The following is a 26,489-nucleotide window of genomic DNA, read 5'->3' on the forward strand; positions in this document are numbered from 1 at the left end:
AATGCCGCCAACGACAATGCACGCCAAAATCAACAAAATTCCAGAACGGGGGATATATACCGCCAACGAGCCCACGGTCACACCATCAAAAAAAGGGGAAACGGGTAAAGAGAAAGACAAAATCCTCGACAGTGACCAAATGAACCAAGAAACGAAGTAAGAAAAGTCGAACTCAAACTCAAAGGGGAGAGAGAAATAACATTTCAATGGTGGACAGAGAGTGAAGAAAAGCAATGAACGAAGAAGACCGAAACGGTGAAGAGAGATAGATGCTTCAATGATGGAGAGAGATGAAAACTTAAATGGTGGAGAGAGAGTTGAGAAAACCAAGCTGCGAAAAAGAGTGAATTTGAAAAAAAAAAATCGTTAAAAGAAGTTTCTATCTAAATTCTTTTCAAAATTGCCCTTCTAAACAAATTCCACCTTTTAAAATAAAACCAACCAATGAAACAATGGCGTTGTAAAAAAGTTGGCAATGAAACATTTTTCTTTATTAATATAACCTTAATTTTAAAAAATATATTTTATTTTAACTTTTTAGATTTGAAGCTATTCTTTAAAGAGATTAATAAAGAAATAATAATGTATATTATAATGGTTATTATTATATTAAAATTTATAAATATTTTTGTCACTGGTCTTCTATACTTTTTCATATATAAAGGAAACGAGACAAGAGACAACTATCTATTTCGCTAGGTTTGTACAGCGTTTGGGGCGAAAAGTTCAGCCTTTTCCGATTTGCATCAAATTCAACACACAGCACCATCGTTTGGTCAGTCTTTTTTGCTTCTGCTTCCAATCTAGGGTTTTCTCTCTCAATCTTTTCTTATCTTCAATGGATGTGGTTCGATTTAAAGGGATTTAAGGCGGTGCGGGAATCGAACTCGTAATTAGGGTTTGCCTTTTGGGATCATCTCATGTGAATCGATTCTGTTAGACGGTGTTGTTGGGTTTTCATTCGGTGCGTTTTTCATCTTTGCTAATGTTTTCTATCAAATCTATCGCTCGACATAATGATCTCAATCCGTTATCTTGTCTTTCACATGTGATAGATAGTCCCTAAAAACCTGTTTAAGTTTGCTATATATTTTTTCCTGAATCTGTTATGGAAGACTTAAGGTCATTGTATGCAAGACTTAGGTTATCATCATAGAGATTCATATGTTCTGTCCCCCTATTTTTGTCCCCCTGGTTAAATGCTGAAGGTCTAAGAAACAATATGAACTAACATATATAGGAGAGAAACTATCATATATAGTGAGCGTGCAAGAGATGAGAATAATAAGTCTTGGCCATACAATTGTACATGGACGGTCGAACATGTTTTAGTTAATTTTAATCTTAGCTATCCATTTGAATTACACAGCTGAAATTTGCTTGTCTTACTCTTTCCTCTGATCTTCCTGACGTGCCAGTTCGGTCTGAGGAACACATTAAAATTTGTGGTTTGATGTTGTTTCTTTCTTACGAAGTCCTGCTTCTTATGAACAACCCTTTTTCATTGGAAGGGTTTCCTCTTTTGATTTATATATAGATTGATGTGATATAGTCACAATATGCATGATAAAATGATTGCTCTTGTATGGACTTGTTTACCTTGTTTTTGAATAATTTATGGTTGTGCTTATTGTTAATGTCATCAGGCTTGACATCGAAATTATAATTCTTCACATGTTTAGATTTATATCATGTTTGGCTACCGCTTCTTCATGACAAAAAATGGCTTTTGTCAAAAGCTCTTATCGAAAGCTGCAAAAAAGAGATTTTCTTAAATTAATTGAACCAAACATGTATTTAAACTATACCATGTATATGTGTATACAAAAAATAAAAGTCAGATTTTAAAGTCAACTGCATCATCTAAAAGGCTTTAAAGCTTGCTTGTCAAACAGTGGACTGGGTTGCTGTAAACTGCATTGTTTGGCTGTTAGCTAATGGATAAGGGGGTGCCACCTAGCCTATTCGTCAATGATGGTTCTTTCATGGAGAGGTTCAAGCAACTTCAACAAGAGCAGGAGAAAGGGAAGAATGTCAAATTAGAGAATTCTAAACCAATTAAGGTTATTTCAGGGTCTTTGTCGCCCAATCCCTCCATTACCAAAACATCTGTGGACTCGAAGGTTAATGATACTAGGAAAACATCCCAGGGTGGTTCTGGTGGCAAACTAGCTTTCAGTTTAAAACAAAAGTCAAAGCTGGTACCACCCCCTGTTAAATTGAGTGCCGATGAAGATGAAGAAGAAACAGAAGCTGGGTATATTTCAAATGATGCACCACTAAAACGACAAAAGTTAGGCCAGGATGGCATTGACCAATCATCAAGACAACTTGATGTTGGTAATTACTTCTTAAACTTTCTAGTTTTTGCAGATAGTTGGCTCATGATTGGTATTCCTACTTATTGTTGTTTTAAAATCAGAATAATCAAATAGCATGTGATCCATAATGCCAGCCTTTATATGTCTTGCTATTTTTTCAATGAGATCTTGTTATTCACTTATTACATTTTTTAGTTCATTAATGTGTGCTGAAGACCTTCTATGTGTATGTCGTTGTGAATGTGAATTTTCGTATGTAAATATATCTTAAATACTAACCTGTCTTCTGATTTTCTTTTCTTTCCTACATTTATTGTTATTTTTTTCTGTATCCAACTTTTGTATATCATCATAACTTTCTGTTAGATACATAAACTATTTATGAGGCTTTCCCTAGCATCTTTGAGCTTTTGGGCTTGATGGTCTTTGCTGTATCAGAATCTCTACTCAAGTTATCAAGAGATCAGTCCTTGCCAATTCTTACCAATTCTGAGTAAAAGTTCAATTTCAGCACATGGTAAGGGCCAGCATTTGCATTGTTCATGTGTCAGGCCCCAAGGTCTATGGGAGGGGGCATTAGATACAAAATAAATTATGGGACTTTGCCTATGGCTTAAGCAGCGTTGGTTGTTGACAGTTTTGTTACTGTTTCGAACACAATCTTTAAATTATATATTTCTTTTTCTCTTTGATGTGAATACAACATTGCCTGCATCTGTGAGATTTTCCTAAGATTTAGTGTCTTCCACAAACTATTCTCAATGTGAGTAATAACCAATTTTTTTTCAGGTCTTTTTGTAAAAAAAAAAACCTTTTTTCCAGGCTGTTGAAAACAAAATTCTAAGTTTGATTCTTTATTTTGAAAAGTGTTTTTGTGTAGCTTCTCAAAAAGGAGCTGAAATTAGAAATACGTTTTAAAACAAAAAAAGGTTATATAGTTTTTAACCAGAAAATACTATTTTTTGCACTTCATAAACTTTGTATAAGATAAAATCACTATTTTATACATTTTTAAAACCGATTTTTTAAATCATAAATAAACAGCTGGCCCTTGTTCTGTTTACTTGGATATGGAAGAAAGGGGGACATAAGTGTAATAGCATTGAAATAGGGACTTGTTCACCTGTACTCATCCTTTGGGTCACAAAAGGTGTAGTGGAGGACTAAGAAGGGTGAAAATCATTGTTTGGTCAGTCTTTAACATTTCTGAACATTCCCCCAGAGCTAATTTAGTTGAAGGAAAATGCCAGTTGGCATACAGTTGCAATTACACCGTTTGCCCCCTTTTTTTCTTCACGTGAAAATAGTCATCCTCTACAATACCTGCTGTTTCATTGTTGAAGAGGTCCTCTCCGTGTATACCTTCTTTGCTCATTAAAGTGGCATGCAGCAAAGAGGAGAAAATGTCTTGAATATTTTTGTCTCATGAATGCAGCTTATTCCCCAAGTACCTATCAAGAAATGGTGTATTGGCAGGCCTGCTACAAGACTAATTTGCATTCCCTTGTTCATGCTCTCGGTATTAATCAGTTTTGTAAGTGATATGCAGCACCTCCTTCCCCAAGTGATCCTACAGTGAAGAAAGTTGCTGACAAACTAGCAAGTTTTGTGGCAAAAAATGGAAGGCAATTTGAGGATGTTACGCGTCAAAAAAATCCAGGGGATACACCTTTCAAGTAAGTATGAAATCAACTTCTAATCCTTGTTTATTGATCATTTATATATGTGTTGTAATTGATGATTATATTTGGTGCATTTTTTAATTTGCAGATTTTTATTTGATGAAAGATGTGCTGAATACAAGTACTATGAATATCAGCTGGCTCAAGAAGAAAAGGCTCTTGCACAGACAAGGGAATCACAGGTGCCTCGTAATGGTTAGTATTTCAGTATATTTTCATATTTTTAGACCAATTTACAATGTATTAAGTTTCAGTATATTTCCATAATTTTAGTTGCTTTTTCAGTCTAGGAATTGTAAACCTTAATTTTCTAAATTTAAAGTTTTCATCCATCCATTTTTATAGTATTTTCATTTAAACTGCATTGTTTGGTTGATGATCATTGTTACAGTATTTGAATATATTTTCATGATTTTAAACCATGTTCTTTAGGTGCTTCAGTAGTTGCTTCATGAATATATTTATGTTTGAGATGATATCTTAAGATTATGATTTAAATTTCTATGGGTGTTACATGGTAACTGTTAAGTCTCAGAACTGCAATTGTTTTCTGTGGTGTCTTTGTTGATACTAATTTGCGTTTTAACTACACATGATATATGTTTGAAGTGGTAACAGTATATGTGATATATCTCCTAGTAATGTTGCTTAGTTCATCCACTAGCCTGCAGATTTGATAAGTTTTGATCTCTCTCTGATGTGTAGAATATGCTTTCTCATTTACCTCTTGTATATTTTGGTTTTTCATGTGGTGGTTTTATTCAGGGGGAACAAGTACTTCATCTTCCAAACCCACTAGTGGTCATCAAAGATCATCTCAGCAGCTTACATCCTACCAAATTCCTGCATCTGCTTTATATGAAAGTGCGGACAATTCAAGAGCTTCTGGATCTTCAATTCAAACATCTCCACTAGGAATGAGTGGTAATTGCGATTTTGATGTGTATTCTTTTTATTGTTTCCACAGCTGCTGTCTGTTTGATCTCTATTTTTTTTGTCAATTTGATAAAGTTTAATGTGTGTTCAATGGAAGTCATGATTTTGTTCCACTGCATTTCATTTTATCCTGAAAGTGCTTAAAAATATCTGAACTACACATTCACTATTATTTGTTATTACTCTTCTCATGGACTTGGTGTGCAACCTACTCTTGTTGCTATTTCCTTTGTTTATTTCTGCTGCAGAAGAGCCCAGTGGTTCATCAAATGCTGATTCTTTGGCACTAATGGAGTTCTACATGAAGAAAGCTGCACGGGAAGAAAAGTATAAACAACCTAAGTATTCAAAAGATGAGATGCCCCCTCCTGCCTCTCTTCAAGGTTAAAATTGATTTGTTACTGGCGTTTTTTGATCAGAATATTCATTTAGTTAAAACGGTTATTTTTATGCACTTATCCTTTTAATGGAATAATCTATTGATTCTTTCGTTTTGGGTGACACGTTACCAGGCAAAAAAGGCCATCACATGGGTGATTTCATACCTCCAGAAGAACTTGAGAAGTTCTTGGCCAGTTGTAATGATGCTGCAGCACAGAAAGCTGCAAAGGAGCATGTAGAGAGGTCTAAGATTCAGGCTGATAATGTAGGCCACAGGCTCCTGTCAAAAATGGGTTGGAAAGAAGGTGCTTTGTGCTTTCCCAGTCTCATTTTCAAGCTCTTGCTATATTCCATTGACTTGTGTCTAAAGGCATTTAAAAGCTGGACTCATTCAAGCTGGAACTTATTTTGAAGCTCCTTATTTATTTTTTCTTGGGGGAAGTGTTTGGGCAAGCTATTTTTTCTTAAAAATAGCTTACCTTCGTTGTTATCTTTGATGTGCAATGTGAAACATACGAATACTAGGAATCTGCTGCAAATTTGTCTTGTATGAGTACACCATAGTGTTTTTAGAGTTGATTGAAATTACATAATTGTTGATAATACATTAAACTTGCGTTATTGTTGTTTCTTGTTCTAACAATCATTAATTCCCAGGTGAGGGTCTGGGCGGATCCAGGAAGGGTATTTCAGATCCTATCATGGCAGGTAATATTAAGAAGAATAACTTGGGGGTTGGTGCTCAGGAACCAGGGGAGGTGACTTCAGAGGATGACATATATGAGCAGTACAAGAAGCGGATGATGCTTGGTTATCGTTACAGACCCAATCCTCTGGTAAATAATGCTTGGAATCTTTTTTATTTTTTTCTATTGAAGTTTCAGTTACTTGGTCAATATCAAGGTACTTTGCTTTGACAAACTTTTTTTCATGTTTTAATTCTTTATTTTACAGAACAATCCTCGAAAAGCTTATTACTGAACTTGACAAAGGATTTGCAAGTCTTTTCCTTGTGTTGGATGAATTGATTTAGGGTTTTCGTATTGTGTGTTGTAGTGCTTGTAAGACTTGGGGAGAAAAGAGGAGGAAGGGTTTAATGTTCGATACAATCATATCTTTACCCGTCAAAAAATAATGGTTTCTTGTTATTTTCGATACAATCATGTTTGTTTATTGATTATTGTGTTATTATATCTTGAGTGATTAACCTCGCTTTATTGTCATGTCATGATTAAAAGATGTTTTATCAAGTAAATACTACAATTTGCAAGCAAGAAGAAAGAAGCTGAAGAGGCATTTTGGGATTGAACCAGTTTCCCCTTTTCAAATTCCAATTTAGACAAAAGATTTTTTTTTTTCTTAAATGATTAAATTTCACAATTTTGTTTATCATTATTAAATGATTAAACCCATCATATTAGATGTTTAGGCACAGTAAAGTCATACCAATGACATGACAGAATCTCAATTGTCAAATAATTCTAAAAGTTGTAAAATGTGAATGGGATTTCAGATAACTCTGAAACTTATAGCCGACATGCCAAGGAAAATCGTTGTCCAATTATGCACTTCAAATTCTATAATGTTCACTCCAAACAAAAATATCAGCTTTTTACTCTTAACATATTTTCTTGATTATTTGTACCAGTTCCATAATCCTTCGAACATGGATATACATACCAAGACCAAAACCTTTTAATACCTAAATCTCTTTCAGACTTAGATATAAGAATAAAATTCATATTCAATATATTTAGATACAAGTAAAATCATTTTTTTAAATCATTGTATTAATACAGACAGATTAACCAACTTCATCCGGTCCTTGAATGAAAACAAGGCAATATTTTCCACCCAACATGTTCTGACAATATTATTTTAAATATTAAATTCAATTTTCAATTAATATAATCAACAATAGTTTATAAAATATGGATTTTTTGCATAAAAAAATAATAAGTCTAATTCTTCACAAGTATAAAATCAATTATTTTTTGTTTATATTGTTTTATTTTTCAAATTTTTACTTGATTAAGTCAATTTAAATTTATTAAATTTTAATTTCTCGTTTAGATAAAATATTTGAATAAGAAAAAATCATTGAAATATAAAATAATTGGTATAAGTAAAAAAGATATTAATACTAATAATAATTTATTATTGTTTTTTGTCGATGTTATTTTGGGTCATAATTTGTCTAGATTTTTTCAATCGATATTACCAAAGTTTTTTCTTCATTGATATTGGTCAAAATTGCGTTTAGTTAATGTCAACCATGTATTGTTAGACCGACATAACTCAGGTTACTTTTAGAAACATTATTAGTGTTTTTTCTTGTTGAACTTTTGATTGATGTCAAATAACTTTTTTTCCAATTGATATTGTCTAAACATTTCTATCTAAACATATTATTAAAACCCTAAAACTTTGGGTTGAAGATCCTCTTACAGTATTTGATATAAGTTTACCAAAATTTATCGAATTCTCCGTCTTCAATGGAAGAACTTAACATCAGAGTACCTCTATCTCAGAATGCATATGTTGCTGGCCAACACCCAACAATTTTTAGTTTTGATCGATTTTAATTTTTTTTCCACATGGATTACAGCTATAAAGAGCAAGATGGAATCGATCTTATGAAATCTTTGCTTTTGTTAAGGATAGAGACTAAAAAAAAAGTGTTTGTGCTGCTTACCTCATACATTGGAATAAAATAAAATAGTTAGTACTTCATTTTTTTATTCTTTGGTCTCATAATATACAACACTATTCTCCCATGCAACCTCTAGAATTTCAGAACTAATAATATACACATGACTGCAGACATCCAAATTCTGCTTTTCATCTGCAAACCTAATCTTATCTTCAATCACTTCATTCTATTGGAGACCAAAGTGAGAAACAAGTGCATGCTGTAAAGTCAGGAAATAAACAAAAGGACAAACAAGTTCTGCCGTTTTGTTGCATCAAAATCATCCTATGATTTTGCACCTAATATATGATCAGGTGAAGTCATAAAAACCAGTAACATGGGATCTTCCATGTTATTATATTTGCTGTGAAAAAGGTTGTCATCTTATTATAAATGAAGACACACTGAAATCATTTGGTGTTGAACTTCTTATTTAGATGACTTCTTTTGTTCTTGCTTTATAGTTTAATCTGGTTATTTATCAGTATGTGATCTTCCTAACTTTAATCATCATGATTTTGTTGAATAAACCATGTTTGATATTTTTTAATCGTTAAAAAATATTAAATAGTTTTATATTGTTTAATGTAATAACTCTTATCTGTAAGAAATACTCTTTAATTATAGGTTTCCTTTTCGTAATCCTTGTCTTATGAAAATATTAACAAGGATAAAATATATACTACGTATAAAAGGTGTGTAAAATATCTTGAATTGCGTTTTTATTTGACCTAATCAATTTGGATAAAATTTTCAATTATTTTGAAGGAGTCTATTATTTGCAGGAAGAACATTTGCATGAAAATATTTAGAATCTTATTTGTTATTACGTAATAATAATAAATAAGATAATTTTATATGTTGCTAACTTTTTTAGAAGATTTACTTCCTAAAACTTTTGTTTGCTATTATCATACGAAAATTGTAAGTTAATTATGAAGGACTAGATTTATGCTTTATTCTAATGATTGTCTTCTATTTTGAAAGGAGTTTGAGAATAAAGTTAGATGCCCTAAATGTTATTCTTCTAGATATAAAGAAAAGAAGTATCAAAGTTTTAGAAGATAAGTTTCTTGTTAGGTAGCTTCTTCACCTTCAATTCCAACTAAAGTTTTGAGGTACTTCCTTTAAAACAAATGTGCAAGAGGCTGTTTATGTAGTAAAAAACTTCTAAATCAATGAAATGAAATGATGAAGGTTGCACCAAAGATAAAAAGCTAAAGTATTAAAAGTGATTCACTTGTTTGAAAAACTGTTGATTCTTTATTGTATCGTATGACTGATCGGATCCACACCCAAAATATCTACAAATCCTAACTTTGAAATGATGAAAAAAGGACTTAGTATTTGACATAGTTCCAATGACATAATTTAGCTTCATTCTTAAAGTCTTATTAGGTGTTGACATTTATCATGGTTAGATTCGACATGTCAATTTAGTCATTTGAATATTTTGAATTTGAAGTTTGGAATAAAAAAATATTAGGCTGATATGATTATAAACTTTTAAAAGTTTAAAATGCATGCACGTTTTTCTAAAGACTCATGATTTTATTCAATTTTTTTTTAAAAAAGAGGAGAACTCTCTTTTCTTTACTTTTGATTATAATCTCTTTTCTTGTATTGCATCTTCTTGGAAAGTTTGATGTTGTATTTTATGATGGATCTTGGACTGAATGGGGAGCACAATCTGATAAACCCGTTGACATTTCACAAATTTAATATATACTATTAGATTTGTCTTTGAAAAAGCTTAGCAATAATTGTCAAACATATTTTAATACCAAAATTTCTTTTCTACATTGTTTCTTGTGGTTGAATTGTCAATGTTTTACATGTTTGATGTTAAATCCTATATCACATTACTTATATGAAAATAATAATAGAATTGTTAAAAAGACCTCATAGAAGTAGGAGTTTTAACATCTTTCTTCAATAATTTTTTCTTTGAAAGCTCTCCACCTATTAAACAAATTCATATGTGTGACCTCAATCTTATAGAATTTTAAATTAGAAAATTATTATTTAATGAACATCATTGCATGTTTTATAGGTTACATTTTTTTAAATGATACAAAATATTAATACTTGAAACATTTTTATAATGTTACTTTATAAATAGAATATTACTAAATTTTTTTAATAACAATTTAAAAATGTCTCTCTATTTAAAATAAATGTTACTAAGAATTTTAGTAAATTTTTATAATGTTGCTTTCTAAAAAAAATTATTACTAAAGTGATTTAATGACATTTTTTAAAATGTTATATTTTCATAAAATAAATGTTATTCGAAGCATTAATTAGTAATATTTTTTTATAAATGTTTCAATTAATGTGTAAAAATGTCACTAAAAACTATTAGTAATTAGTGCCGTCAAAATGAGTTGTAATCCGCGAGTCAACCCGGCTCACCATAGGTTTGAGTCGGGTTGGGTTTAAAAAAAATGTAATTTTTTTATGTGGGTTAGTTTTCAACCTGGCTCATTTAGAACCCGGTTCATCTGGGTTGAACTCGTGGTAAGCCGGGTTGGCTCACAAACCCACCTAATTTAATTTAAAATATTATTAGTTAGCATTTTTTTATTATTTGTAGATGAGGATAAAAAAAGATGTTTTAAGAGAGGAAAATATTATAGATTTATCTATTCAAGACTCTAATATTATAAATGGACAAGTGATACAAAAATTATCAATATTAAAAATTTATTTGTTCGCCTTTTGTGCTTGTTTTTGGATTACGCTTGTGATATTTTTTTTATTTTAAATTGTCTTTGGAGTTTAACATATTTTAGAGGGAAATTTATTTAGATTTAAATTAAAAAAATTATAATTTTTTTTATTTAAAAAAAACTTATAATTAAGTGAGCTAGTGAGTCAATCCGTTTAACCCATCAACTCGTAGTGGGTCGAGTCGAGTTCGAATTGTTTCAATTCGCTAATAAGTGAGCCAGAGGATATATCTAACATTTGACATAATATTACTAAATCATATTAGTAACATCTTTTATAATTTAATAATATTTTTTATTGTTACTAATGGTTATATATATATATATATATATATATATATACAGAGAGATAGATAGATAGAAATAGATAGAGAAATATATACATATAAAATAGTGAATGCAATAAGTTTAACTTATTTACGATATTATATAACAATTATTTATTGCGTGAGATTTATTTTGTTGCTGTTTCCATTTATTGATAAGTTGATGAAACATGTTTTCTTATCCTATAAAAGTGCATCTTGTATTTGATATTTGTTAAAGGATTGACATGAGTTTGATAATTGTTTGAAAATAGTCAATACCTTGAATACGGATAGTGATCCACATTCAAGTTCATAATGTTTAATGTTGGCAATGAAGAAAAATATCTTAATTTAGAAAATTTAAAATAAACCTAGATATTTAGATGTAATTTGCTGAACCAACAAAGTTTCCCATGGTGACAAGGTAGTTTATCAATCCCACATATTTGACCAAATTGAACTTATATAATTTTGATTAGGTAACACAATATATATATATATATATATATATTTTTGTAAAAATATTTTTAGAATATTGTTTTTTTTTTTTTGCAAATTTTTATAAGAAATCCATATAAAAAGTGATAAGAAAGATGAGAAATTATAGTTTTGTAATTTTTAGAATAAATTCCAACAATTATGTAGTTTTGTTTAAGTGATTATCATAAAAAATGTAAAATATGAAGATGATTAACTTAATCATATTTTTAATCCTTAATATTTAGAATGAACCCGTTTTTGTTTTTTCTTTAAAGTTGAGGAAAGAAAACGTCTTTACAAATTTAACTTTTTCTTTTCAAAACGTTTTCAGTGTTTAGAGAACTAAAATAGCCTTTTTTAAATTTAAGAAACATAAATAATTTTTTAAAATTTAAAAAATCACTTCTTCTTCGTCCCAAATTTAAAAATAAAAGCTTGTGAAATATTATTATATTTTAAATTAATTTGACGGTTAGGCTACAATAAAAAAAGGACGTTACGCCATTGGAGTTGAAGTTGTGACAACTGCTTAAAACAATGTATCTGTCTAACAAAACTGCTTACTGAATCAGCCATCTCAAAACCGCAAAGGTTTCAGTTTTCGTTCTCCTGTTTTCCTGTCACTGTCATAACCTTTTTGCAATTTTCAATGTTTATTCATTTATTTCTTATGTCGACAACGTGTCTGAACAATGTCAAATGCATATTTTGGCACTTTTTTTTTATACTTAATTTGGAAGATTATACTTAATAGCAGTGGAGATCTTCTGTTCTCACATTGAAAGCTGCACATTAATTAAAGATAAATCCTAAATTATAAAATTGTGTATTAATTAAAAATATACTAAATTACAATTTATAATTATTTCAATCTCTAATTTGTTAACATCAATGGAATATCCGTTTTAGAATTAGTTTCGTCACAATTTTATTCTTTTTAATTCTTAAAGTATAAAACTATTAGTTATATTAAAATAATAATAAAAATTTATTTTCGTAAAATATTAAATTTGTTATATGATTTATTATCACATTCTTAATAAATCATTTGTAAATATGTCACTAGATTTACATGTTTAAGATGAAAGAATATGTTAAATATAAATATAAATAAAAATCAATGTATTAGTAATTGAAAATTATATATATAATAATATGTGGAAACTATACAGAATTAATTTTACAGATAGACTAAACTTTATAATGCATATTATATTTGGTCTCCAAAATCATTTTAAAAATATCCATAACAGTTCTTAAAGAGTTGATTGACACTCAATGACTCTTTCAATTTTCAGAGTGAATCAAAGTTGAATATACAGATTTGGTGGTAGCTCACACGCTTTGACTAAGTGATGGCCGTCAAAACTATCAAACGGTTTGTAATGTCCCAAATGCAATAATTTGTGGGCCATCTCTATACAATCAACGTTTCTAGCATAACTCACGGTGGTTTGCAAATGAAATTTTTTATATGTTTATAATATTTGAAGTTGAAATTGTAGGTAGTTATGTTTGATTTTTCTTTTTTCTTTTTTAAAAAAAACTAATGGTTTTTAGTTATATTTTTCATAAATTATTCTTTGAAAAGAATATGCAATTTTTTGAAGTTGCAATTCGAATTTTTTTTATCACAATAAAAGTATTACATTCTAGTTTGTAGACATGGATTATGTAAGAATTAATGTTGATATCAAAATTCACTTTTTTATATTATTTGGAATTATAGTTTGTTAGAAATATATTTTGTAATTAATGAGAATTTTATTTTATTATGATAGAATATATAATGTTTACATAGGGAGTGAAGGAGACATAACTATTGAAATGGGTGATTGGAGTAAGTATTATGTAGGACTATGACTTCATTTAGGAAAAATATCATACGGTTAGTTGATCATCAAATTTATTATGAAAGGACAAAACATATAAGTATTATGCTACACTTCATAGAGTTTGGAGAGGTTAAAATCAAGAAGATAACTTGAATGAGAATCTCACACATGTGTTTACGAAGTACTTGCTATGATTAAGGGTGCTCGGAGCAAATTAATTTTTCATCTTAACCAATCTTAACAAATGATTTCTCTTGAGCTCTAAAAGATATCTCACTAACATTTACTTAATTTAATAAACCTTATATCTTGCATCTTATAAACTTTATTTTTCTCGCCTATTACATCTTTTTTCAGTTTCAAGATCTTAAAGAACTTTTTCACTAAACACATGTGATAAGTGCATCCTGAGTTCATGACCTAACTCCATCTTAATTCTCCACGATCGAAAGTCATTCTCCTTCAAAAACTTTCGATGTCAAACTTGATGGTCACATGTCTTCAACTTCTTAACTTCTTTTTTTTTGTCCCCAGAAGATAACACTAATGGTTAGGTTTTTAATTATAATAAACAATAAACACAAGATTGAAGTAAATTATTTTATTATCACAAGAAGATTTATACATAGAAGTCTAATACAATAAGTTTATCATCTAAGCTCATAATAGTGTATATATATATAAAACCTAAGTTAAGGGAATAATAGACAAATTGTTCAAGGAAAAAAAAAGTTAAAGACAATTACAAACATATTCATGATGGTCTAACTAATCTTAACACGACTATACATTTCATAGTAGACAACGACTATACATTTTATAGTAGACAATCTAATTGTTTGATTAAACTCTTTAGCAAAAAATCTACATGATTAATACAAAAATATTTTATAACTTTTTTTTGCAAAAAAGTCTTTCCTTTATTATCAAATGTTACTAATGTTGAAGTAGTATTGACCTTTCAATCAAAAAATATGTGTATGAATATATATGATGACTTTAAAAATTGTGTGCGTTCTTTTTATAAAGTCACTTCCTTTCTTCTATGGGCATGTTTTTTTTATTTGTATTAATGATAGACAATTCTAGTTTTTGGTTGTCGTCCCATATCCATATTACCATTCTATTGACTTTTAAAAGAAATTTAATATTATTTAAAATAATCACACTAGAAAACAAAATTTCTTGCATCAATCTAAAAATGTCCTACTAATAAATGAACCATTAAAAAAATTCGTATTAAGTTTTTCTTATATTAACTATGAAAGACAATTATTTTTATTTTAAAACAAAAGTACTCAAACGGAGACTTTTAAATAACTCCAATAATTTTATATTTAAGTATTTTAAAGTTTATTTTCACACTTAATCAATCTTTCAAAATCTATGATATTAGAGTATAATTAAGATCAATAAACATATAAAGTTTACATTATTTATAAATGTGTATTGTATATTATGTATTATAGTTGATTTAAAAAATATATAAAAATATATATTATACATAAGAGGGGCAGAGCTTCAAGTATCATCACAGGACTTTGAATCCTAAATTTTTATATATAAATAAAAGTTAATTTATAAATGAAATTAAATAATTTTACTAAATTTTATATTTTTGACTTGTACCTAACTTCTTTAATAGATGTGTTAAAAAATATGGTCCATCGAAGCCTATTAAAGACTCATCGTCATGGAACAATTTAAAATAATTATATTGAAGTAAATATTCACATATTAAAGGAATCTTAATAAATCTCGTTAGTTTGATTATATCTACGATAAGGTATCACATTATTATTATTACTATTATTATTATTATTATTATTATTATTATTATTATTATCATTATTATTATTATTATTATTATTATTATTTATTCGGGTATTGTCTTTATTTTATTGATATTATTTAATATTACATTACCAGTTTTATAACATGGACCTTAAGGCCGAAAGACCCTATAAATACATCTGGTATTCTTTAAGGAATACTCACTCTCACGCTCATACTCATTCTCTTTTACTCATAAAGATTGAAACACTCTTACTGACTTGAATGCCAGAGAATCTTTTGTAGGTGGATCTCCTCTTGTGTTCCAGCCCTCAAGACCCCAGTAACTCTCGAGCAAAGCGTAACCTACCATCCTAACCGAATACTCGTGAAATTCGTGATCGATCTACTAAGTGTAAAACTCGAAGAAACCAGAACAGGTCAACCCAACACAAACCTAGGGAAACTCGTTAATGTTCCCGCCATTCAAAGTGAGATCACGGAAGGTGAAAGCACACAACCCCATTGAGATACGGGGTCAACGAGATTCCATGAGACATTCAGACAAGCAAGTAAATAGGTAAGAACGTCAGACTTCTCGGTTATACACCCAACTTCAGAATTTCTGAGATAGGATCGACTATTCATGCTCGCCAAACATAAAGAGTTTTCATCCTTTCATGGCAAAAGTAGCATGTTCCAGCATCCCAAAGGGGATTATCATCCACATACGTAAATACGACAAAACAATTGACTCAGCCACCCATCTAAAGTCTTATCTTATCTCAGTTAGTTTTCATACTCAAGACAAAAGATGTTTTTTGCACGTTGTTTCCAACCACCTTGGGGAGAACTCACTTTGGACTAGTAGTATATGCTACCTGCGTACTCGGTGGACTTCTTTGAAGCGTTAAGTACCATGTTCAATAGATGAGGTCGAGGATAGTTTGACCGATCCAACATGATCCTTCATATCCCAAGACCCAAGCCTATCCAAGGTCATTAATTCGCTCCCACACAACTAATCATTTGGACCCAGATTGTCCAACCCAACCCCAATCAGGCAAGGCGAAGCGTTCACACCATCATTGGAGGTTTTGCCGGGGGAGGAAGCTCTCAAGCAACACAAAAGAGATACTAAAAGAGTATCAACTCGGTAAGAAGGTTTCCACTGCGACATTTACCTCCTATAACCTTCTCTAACAAGGACTTCTACATAGATGACCTTGATCAAGACTATCTGGTGGTCATCATGACAACCATCCCCAACTATTGAGTTGATAAAATGCTCATCGATCAGGGAAGCTTGGTCGATGTCCTATTATGGTACGCCTTCAAAAAGTTGGATATTCCCACCAACCTCTTTCAACCCTATCAAGAATCTTTGCTCGCTTTCATCAGAAAACGAGTTCACACCAAAGAGTACATTAATCTGTTGACGTCCTTTCAAATGCCTAAAGCCTATTGCAATGTAATAGTATGATACCTAGAGAAGTAGTGCAACCATGTCGACTGATGTTTTCAAATCACTAAAGTTGACCCAAACAACAATCTCCTTAATCTCAACCGGGGTTGAGTTTCCAAACAATAGCTGACCTTCGTTTAACCAACCTATGCAAAATTGCACCTTGGAAACCCTGTTGTCCCAAATCACCAAGGTTGGCAACAACATGGGTGAGCATGTTTGTAAACGGGTAGTAAAAGTCCTTAGAAAAAGCACAAATATATTCTCTTAGCCCCACTGACATGCTAGGCATCAACCCTGCATTCAATTGTCACCACCTAACAACTATGCTTCAACTAGTCGAACCTATGGCCCAAAGAAAAAAAAAATCTCAAAGAAGAACGCCAAAACATTGTCAACAAGGAGGTAACAATGCTCCTCGAAGCCAAATTCATCAAAGAAGTTAACTATTCCACATGGCTTGGTAATGCGTTATGGTAAAGAAAGCTAGCGAAAAACGTTGTATGTTTGTCGATTATACTAACTTCAACAAAGTATGCCTAAAGGACATATATCCATTACCCAATATGAACCGACTTGTAGACAACACTGTGGGGTACGAGTTACTAAGCATCCTGGATGCATACTTATGATACAATCAAATTCTAATGTGCCCACTCAACAAAGAGAAAACAACCTTCATGATGGAAGGGACCAACTTCTACTACAAGGTAATGCCTTTCGGTTTGAAGAACAATGAGACGATGTATAAGTGCCTAATGGACAAAGTGTATGTTGAACTTATGAGAAAAATAATGAAGGTCTACGTGGATGATATGGTCGTCAAATCCATTATTTCAACCGATTATCCAACATACCTACAGGCCATCTTCGACAAGGTACACCACCATAACAAGAGGCTAAACCTAGAAAATTGTTTCTTTGTTGTAAGTGGCGATAAGTTCTTGGGCTTCATGATAACCTAGCGAGAGAGAGAGGCCAACCTAGACAAATGCAAAGCCATACCTAACATAAGAACCCCAACCAACCTAAAAGAGGTCTAAAGTTTGAACGACAGGTTGGTCTCTTTAGCTCACTTTTGACCATGCCTAGCTGATGAGTGCATATTTATGCCCACATCCATGCTTTAAAATTCAAAATTTTGATGAGATTCTTATGCTTAAATGGTTGATTTAAAGTGAATTTGTGACAATTGGATTTATTGGGTTTGAAAATTTAAAATGTTTAAAATGTAATTTTTAGTTACATAAATTATGTTTGATATTCTAATATTTATTTGTGCAGTTGAACTTAGAATTTTATTCCTTTAAACTAAAATTAGAGGAAATTTCAGGACTTTTTTGCAGTTTTAGAAAATTAAGAACATAAATAAAATTTCTGAGACAATTTAGTTGATATTTAAAGATAATTAATTTAATTTGAAAATATTCTTAAAAACTAATTAAATCTGTTGAATATTTGAAAGATATATGATATAAGATAAAAGTTCTTATCAACAAAATATTCAGAGTCCAAGCCCAATCAAGTCTATATAAAGAGACTTAGGTAGAAATCAGAACTCATTCACTCTCTCAGACTCCTCCATTGAAAGCAATCATGAACCACTCCTCTCATTTTATTTTACCATGTACTTCATTTCATCCATGGAGGGCTAAGCTTCTAGGGCTATTCCACTATAATTTCATTATGGATTATGAGGTTAAGTTGAATTGATGTATTTGTTTCTCTTGATTATTAATTTGAGTTATCTTCTTTCTTTGTCTTTCATCTCTCAATCACATTAAAAGTAATGATTTTTTCATCATCATAATGTGTTTGAATCTACATGCATATTGATCATATGAGTTCAAAGATTTTTAGGCTTGATTGAGAATTTACTTTAATTAAATTTAGGAACTTTCATATGATTAAATGAGTTTTTTCTGCTAATTAAGAATATACTTTGATTGGTGGTAAGAATTTCAACTATAATTAATTGAGAATTTACTTTAATTAATTAACGTGATAGCTTCAACGACAACGTATCACTAACACAAAAGGCGAAACTCCTTTTTAGGATCTTGAGAGGAGCTCAGACCTATGATTAGACCAAGGAATGTGAAACCATGTTTCAACAACTAAAGAAGGGGGTTCAAACACTCCCCGTCTTTAGCAGTCCTTAACTAAACCATCCATTGGCTATGTACCTTACAATATCCTCGACATGGAGAAAGACAAGAGGAAATACCCGACATATTTCACAAGTGAACTTTTCAACCCACTGAAGAGCGATACCAAACCATAGAAAAGCTTGTCCTAACTTTAATCTTTTCATCATAACGAATATGCAAGTACTTCTGCAACTTTAACATTTGTGTCCGCATAAATTATTCTATCAAGCAGATCCTATAGAAACCTGAGCTAGTAGTGCACATGACGACATGGTTAGTAGAACTTTTCGAGTTTGGGTTAACCTACAAAAATAGGAGATAAATGAAATCACAATTCCTCACTAATTTCCTTACCGAACTCTCACCTGAAGGAGAACAACTCACGTGGTGGTCCCTTAGTGTTGATGGATCTCTAACAAGAAAGGCAGTGGCGTAGGCATCATCTTAGAAGGACACAACGACCTCATCCTAGAGCAGGTCATCTGTTTTAACTTCAACACCTCCAACAATTAGACTTATTACAAAGCCTTGATCTTCATATTACGACTAGCTTATGAGCTAATAGTAAAAAAGTTGTGATTTTACAACAACTCTTAATTGGTCACGAGCCATGTTAGAGGAAATTATCAAGCTAAAAAGCCTTCTTTAAAAAAATATATTTTCACATGGTAGAAACCTTTGCAAAACGGTTTGATGAATTCAAGATCAACCACATGCCAAGAGAAGAAAATGATAAGGCCCACATGCTGTTTAATCTCGTCAACACAAAGAAATCCGAACAACATAGGACTTTAATCAAGCAGACTCTTTCGAGCCCAAGTTGAGATCATGAAGATGTCCTCAAAATCTTCTCAACCTTGTTGAGCTAGATGACCCTAATCTTGAGTTATCTGATTGTTGACCTGCTCCCTACCAACCCAACAGAAGCAAAACACATACGACAATAGACGACATTATATACCGTGTAGAATGGGGAGCTCTTTAGGAACAAGTCCGATATGTACTTGTTGAGATGCATCACGATATATGTAGCATGTCCTCTAGAGACTGATTCATGGCCATGTGAATACTAAGAGTTGGGTACTATTGGCCCATGTTAAGAAAGGTTATTCATGAGTACATCATGAAATGCTAAGAGTGTCAATAATTTGACCCACTACATCAGGTTCCCTAGACAAACTACACACTATAACATCTCATTGGCCATTCGTTACATGGGACATGGACATACTCAACCCCTTTCCATTGCCAAAGGGATAGGTCAACTTCCTTATCGTGACCATATACTATTTCATCCAATGGATGGAGGCAGAACCACTGACCATTATCTCTGTCCAACAAATTCAAAAATTTTGCTGGAAGAACATTATCTATGGACATGAATTACCACATTCCCTAGTCACTAATAACACCCGACAGTTCATCAATGCCGATGTCGAACAATTTCTCAGCTAACTCGACATAAGGTATAAACTTTCCTCAGTTGAACACCCTCAAGCTAATGGACAGGCTAAAATTGCCAATAAAGTCATCCTTACTAAGCTAAGGAAGAAGCTAGAGAAGGCTAAAGGTCTCTAGGCTGAATAGATACCAACAATATTATATGGTTATCGCTGCACCCCACAATTGTTAGTGAGAGAAACACCTTTTCAACTAGCCTATGACATTGACTCCATGATATTGGTAGAGCTCAGTGAAACTTCTTGATAACGATAACACTTTGATGAAGTGCACAACAAAGAAAACCTTAAAGCCGAGCTAGATCTTATACACGAAATCCAAGAAGAAGCCATTGTGTGGAACGATACTATAACACCCGAGTTCAGAAAAGATCCTTCCAAAAGAGAGATCTAATCTAGAGAATGCTAGTAGTGTATGCAAAACTATAGGCAAACTTGCCCCAACTGGGAGGGACCCTTCCGCATAATGGACTCTCTCCATAACAACACCTATAAATTAGAAAGGAAAGCTCGTCCCAAAAACATAAAATGTCATACTTAAAGATGTATTACACTTAAATATTTAAGAATGTGTGTACTCTTTTTTCTTTTTCTATTTAAATAAGTGTTATTTATTGAACATTGTCTATTCCTATTTTGTAGTGGTATCAAGTGAGAGAACTACAACATCCTTATAAATATGTATACATTTATAAAAATAAAAAAAAAATTGACACCCTAAATATATATATTTCTTTTAAAAATCCGTCACTGATACATAATCATTCTCGAACATGAAATTTAATTACAAACCTTCTACTTAGTAATATTGCATGTAACTCTGTGTTATAATTTTTCCTCTCTATTAATTTTGAGTCTAAAACAAGTAATCTTTAAATTTAAAGACAAATTTAAAACACCAGCTAAGACAATTAAAGCATATTAAAATAAGCATAAATACTTATAACATCCTTCTCCTAAATGAATGGCGTGTTTTACTCAAAAAAGAAAACAAAAGGAAAGAAATAAAATTTGTATAATACTTAAACGTGATTAGGTTTTGTTTTCAGTTTATAGTTTATTTAAGAGATTACCACATTTCAATTTAGATAAAACTTGTAGAAGTTGTAAAAGTAAGACACTTGAACATTTTCATGTGAAAATTCACCATTTTTTTCTTACATAACTTTTTCACTGTTTGAAAAGAAAGGACAGAGTAGGTTTATCAAATTGATGAAATTGAAATGAAAGTCAAAGTCTTGGAAGGGACCAAAGTTAGAAAGTTTGAGTGGCACAAGCAAACACACGTCGGCCATGGAAAATCAAAGCACATTGGCTACGTATAGTCAATTTTCTTCTTCATTATCCCAACAAATTGGAACACATTATTGACTTACAAGCACTTAAGTATGAAAGAAGTAATACACACTCTAAAAAGTGATAATGTGAACATTTTTGTATCATACTAATGGGTTGGAGTTTGTTATGTAAGTATATTTCTATTTTATAAATATTTAATAAATTATACTTATTATTGTCTTTTTTTAGAAAAAAAATAGAAAAAAATAAAAATAACCAAGTCAAATAATTTTTGTAAAAAAAAATACAATATAAAAATCATTAATGAATAAGGAATTAAAAAGAGTTTGAATTAAGATACCGTACACTATAATATTTAGAAAAAGAATACTTCACTGTCAACTTAATGGCATATAGTAGAAATTTTTAAATCTTAAATGTTTTCTAGAAAAATAACATAGAAGAGTCTGAAAATTATTCTCATCGAATTTGTTGTATTGTTTAATATATTATACTTATAGATAAAAGAAATAAGTAATAATATAAATGAAATTATTAAAACAGAATAAATATGATAAATTTATTCATTCACTTACAAAACTAATAAAGTAACATTCAAAGTATTAAGAAAACAAAAATTACTTATAAACCTGAAAATTATACTGATATTGTAAATAGATTTTAGTAATATTTAAGTTATAATATGTTAAATAGTTGAATCTATAAGAATAGGAAAGGATGTGGAAGGTGGATGAATTTGAGTGTGACATAGATATTATTAGAAAGAAACCCTAAATACATATCTTTTACTTAAAATGGTTCGTTCTTATCCATGTTGCTTTCTACGAGGGCAAAGAATTGAGGCTAAAATGAATGTTGTATCTTTCTTTCCAGCTCTCGCAGGGAAACCTGTTCTTATCCATTTATTTTGTCTTTTTCATGAAGGAGTTGACATTAGAATTAAATCATAATATCTCACCATTTATATTCTTTAAGATTTTAATAGTGCCTTGCAACACCACATATGCAAATTAAGGATTTAGGTGGATTCCTCTTCACAAAAATAATAAATATGGAGTTAGGTTAATTAAGTCAAATTAAGACAACTAATTATGCATAATTCCCTCTCTTTTAAGCAACTCTTTTCAAAGGAAAAAATCATATTTTAGATATTAATTGGATTTGTATACTGAGAGTTAATAGAAGTTATTTTAGCTTAATTAGATATTATGAGTTAATAGAAGTTATTTTAGTTCTTTACCTTTTATTTGTGTCAAGTGGAGTGAGTTTAGTTATTTATATTTGGATTAAATATATTTTTTTTAATTTTTAGTTAAAATAGGAATTAGTTTTTTTTTTAATTTTGTTCTAATTAATCTTTTAATTTTAAAATGTATAAATTTAGTTTTTTTAACCAAATTTTATTGAGTTTATTTAATATTTTAAATATGTTTTGTAATAATACTTGAATTATTTATATCATCTGACAAATTTTTCTTTAATATTAATTTCAAAACATTAAATAAATTTTTCAAAAATTAAATTAACAAAACTAAATCAACTTATTTCACAAATTAACGAACTAAATTAAATTAAAATTTTAAAAAAATTCAATTTTCAGACACTAAAATATATTTAATTTTTTATATTTTATTGATCAAATGTGTAATTTTAATTATTTTGAGGAGTAGAATATGTGTATGCAATATTGGTTGAATCAGTTTAGTCAGTTAAAACTTAACAGACTGAAATTGTACGTTTTCTATTCATGGATGATCTAATTGGTGTAATAAAGATTTAACAAATTAAAACAAAACTGTTTGTGACTGACAAAGCACTAAAAGTGAAATTAGGTTAACTAAAATATTTTTAATTAAAAGTATTTAATAGGTTCTTTCCTTTAAAGTAAAATTAGAAATAATTTTTTTTTATTAATTGATACATTTTTATTACACCAATTCTTCATAGAAAAACTTATATATTTCTATTTTATTTTTAAGACTAAATTATACATTCTTTTTTATATTTTTATGGTAATTTAATTAATCTAATCTCCATTATTTGATAATTGATGAAACGAGTAACACTAATTATTTTACTAGAAATAATAATTGTTGGTGATTTATTTGATTTGAACTTCATCATGCTAAAGTGATCCAACTCTAAAATCAAACTTATGACATTAAACAACTTATAATGAGACTTACAAAAATTATATTTTTATAGTTATTGTACATTTTTTTTCCATTAAAAAATATAATAACAATTCAATTACTTGATTTACTTAACATTAAAGATAATTGAATAAATCTATTCTTTAACCATTATCTTATTCTCAATCAAACTCATTAGTTTGATTAAGTTTAAAATCTTATCAAGAGATAAAAGATTATAACTTATATAATGATACTATAAACACAAATACTTAACAATTTAAGTGTCACAATTTAAATGAGTTTGATGATCTAATCTTTATCACGAAAATTAACGGGTGACAATTTACATCTTAACAATTACTCTATTAGAAATCAAATAAATTTCATTATGACTTAATCTACTTAAATTATACAATACACCGAAATAACTAAGTCAATCCGTAACCAAAAAGAAAGTTAGAAAGTCAAGTTCATGATGATGCTCAAAGAAGATGACTTTAAACCAATTTTGAAATATAAAGAAGCAAATTAAGTAAAAAAAAGACCATATTAAATAAAAAAAACACTATTTATATAATTTCCCTATTTGTTAGAGAAATCTTAGTGCCGCCAAGGTATTAAAGATGTGTGAATTTGGTGAGTGGTGTTTTCTGGATTCGTAAAAAAAAAAAAAAAAAAGGAATAACACAGCTGGAAACTAAAAACACGTTACTGAGAGGTATTTTGTCTTCTTATCCTTTTTCCATTGAACATTGGCTTCTGAAACTTGTGGGTCCCACCTGAATTGGCACACTCGTTTTGTTTTATCATAAAATGTCCCTTTTTCACATATAAATAAATACCAGCCACCTTTGGTACAGTGTATAGCCTTACTTTTTAACTCAGATAACGACCATAATTTAATTCATACACACTTCTAGTCCTTTTATTTTTTTATTTTTTTTTATTTCAAAATAATCTTAATCTTTATTATTTTTCTTACCATAGTTTTATTCAATAATTGGTAAATTTCATCTCTCATCCTAACATTATATGTTTAATACAACGAAACTCATAAAAGGTCAACTTTGTTTTCAATCTTTCGAATTTTTTTAAATTTGGTTTTACTATTTAAAAAAAGAGAGCTATGTCTTTTTGTTGTCTTTGTAATCAGAAAATTGAGTTTGAAAGTTTTGGAGGAACAAAAAATATATTTTAATAAAAGTTCATTTTTAAAGTATAAAGACAATATATATATAGAGGAACAAAAATTATATTTTAATAATGATCATCAACTTTAACCAAATATTATCAGAGTTTTTGCATATTTTATCAAATATTTTACATATACATTTAACAAATTTTGACTATTTTACTTATTTTTAGCATCATAATAATACGAAACTTCCTTTATTTCTTTTTGAGTCTCATGTAGGAAAGGTGTAACATCCCAAAAAAGTATCAAAACCATATAAGAGAATTATCACATTTAATAATATTACAAATTAGTCATTCCATCAAAGTAGAACGTATGGTTGTGGCCGAACGGCCTTACAACATAACTAAGTTAAAACAACACCCTAGATACAGCTAGGCCGAACGGTTTACACTAGACCTATACCGAGCGGTCCTACAAAAGAAAAGGACAAAAGATGACCGAACGGTCATACCAAGAAAATCAATAACTGACCGAACGATTCTACTATTCGGCCTTAACTTCCACTTCTATCAAATTTTCTTCTTCTTCCAGCGCTTCTCCTTCTACTCACATCCACACGGATGATCATTGCAACAGAAGAACACATACTGAACGTACAAAACGGACAAGACAGGAAAATAGGGTAAGCTTATTTAATTGAATTTAATCATCAACATGTATTTCACACAATTCACATAAACAAGATCATTTCATTCACTCTTACATGCAAAGCCTAATACTAGACTCTGACTGTCCGGACTGTATGAATTATGTGTAGCTACGACGTTCGTGCACCCGGGTGATATAGTAACTGGGATACCCTCAACAGCTGCCACCCGAGGTTAGTCCTATCTGTCCAAATTAACCATAAGGACTAGGACCTCCTGCCATTCCCACTCATGACTTACCCTTCTCTACGTGAGAACGAGTAATCACGGAATATCAGGATGAACCGCCAGCTTAGCATGCCCACATTCATACTTTACCAAATTTCCAATATTCATTCATGAGCTATTCCTCCCCGAAACGCTCGTTCATAATCCAATTCATTTCGTACACATCATATTTCATCATCTTTCATTAATAAGACCTCAATGAGATCAATTTGAATAAACGTCTCTAAAGATACCAAATGTCGAACGTTAACTTCGACTCTAAACAAGACCGAACGCTTGGAGTGAGACCAAAGGTCTCCAGTTCCAAGCGGATCAAAACCGAGAGAGAGAGAGAGAATCATTGGTTTAAGAAAGGGAGTGATTAACATAATATTTCTTGAGGATGATTAGAACCAAACGTTTAAATACTAAGTGAGTCAATTGGATGAACTGACTCACGAGTTAGACCGAACACCAACAAGCCTAGGCCGAGTACTAAAACTCTAGGCCGAAACCAATTTAGATAGACACTGAGGGACATCAAATAAGGGTACATAACTGGATCTGGTGAAGAGACCGAACGTCAATATATATATATATATATATATATATATATATATATATATATATATATATATATATATATATATATATATATATATATATATATATATATATATATATATATATATACTTAACTTTTGAATGAGTTGAACATCAAGAAAATCAGAATGCCAGTCAAAGACTGAACACCATGATGAGCGAACCTTATTGGGCTTGGACGAACG

General features: G+C 30.4%; 1 protein-coding gene across 6 annotated transcripts; it reads left to right on the forward strand.

Moving 5' to 3' along the window:
- Positions 1-649: 649 nt before the first annotated feature.
- Positions 650-6,513, forward strand: LOC108318744 (SURP and G-patch domain-containing protein 1-like protein). 6 transcript variants are annotated; one of them, XM_052871319.1, is made up of 10 exons: positions 671-775; positions 861-964; positions 1,880-2,340; positions 3,871-3,997; positions 4,092-4,198; positions 4,769-4,927; positions 5,188-5,322; positions 5,452-5,625; positions 5,978-6,156; positions 6,275-6,513. In XM_052871319.1, the coding sequence occupies exons 3-10, from the start codon at positions 1,938-1,940 to the stop codon at positions 6,299-6,301; spliced, it is 1,311 nt and encodes a 436-aa protein (XP_052727279.1). In that variant the 5' UTR covers positions 671-775; positions 861-964; positions 1,880-1,937; the 3' UTR covers positions 6,302-6,513. The 6 variants fall into 6 exon arrangements, with proteins under 6 accessions (XP_017411917.2, XP_052727279.1, XP_017411919.2 ...); XM_017556430.2 differs by having other exon boundaries at positions 1,896-2,340; XM_017556428.2 differs by lacking the exon at positions 861-964 and having other exon boundaries at positions 650-775; positions 1,896-2,340.
- The last annotated feature ends 19,976 nt before the right edge of the window (positions 6,514-26,489 follow it).

The sequence above is a fragment of the Vigna angularis genome, chromosome 11 (genome assembly GCF_016808095.1).
Source record: "Vigna angularis cultivar LongXiaoDou No.4 chromosome 11, ASM1680809v1, whole genome shotgun sequence".
Classification (NCBI taxonomy): Eukaryota; Viridiplantae; Streptophyta; class Magnoliopsida; order Fabales; family Fabaceae; genus Vigna; species Vigna angularis.

Excerpts from the sequence above, each read along its gene's own strand:
- LOC108318744 (XM_017556428.2), top strand. The coding sequence starts at position 1,938 with ATGGATAAGGGGGTGCCACCTAGCCTATTCGTCAATGATGGTTCTTTC. Across the intron at positions 2,341-3,870 it reads ATCAAGACAACTTGATGTTG|CACCTCCTTCCCCAAGTGAT; the intron begins GTAATTACTTCT and ends AGTGATATGCAG. Across the intron at positions 5,626-5,977 it reads AAAAATGGGTTGGAAAGAAG|GTGAGGGTCTGGGCGGATCC; the intron begins GTGCTTTGTGCT and ends ATTAATTCCCAG.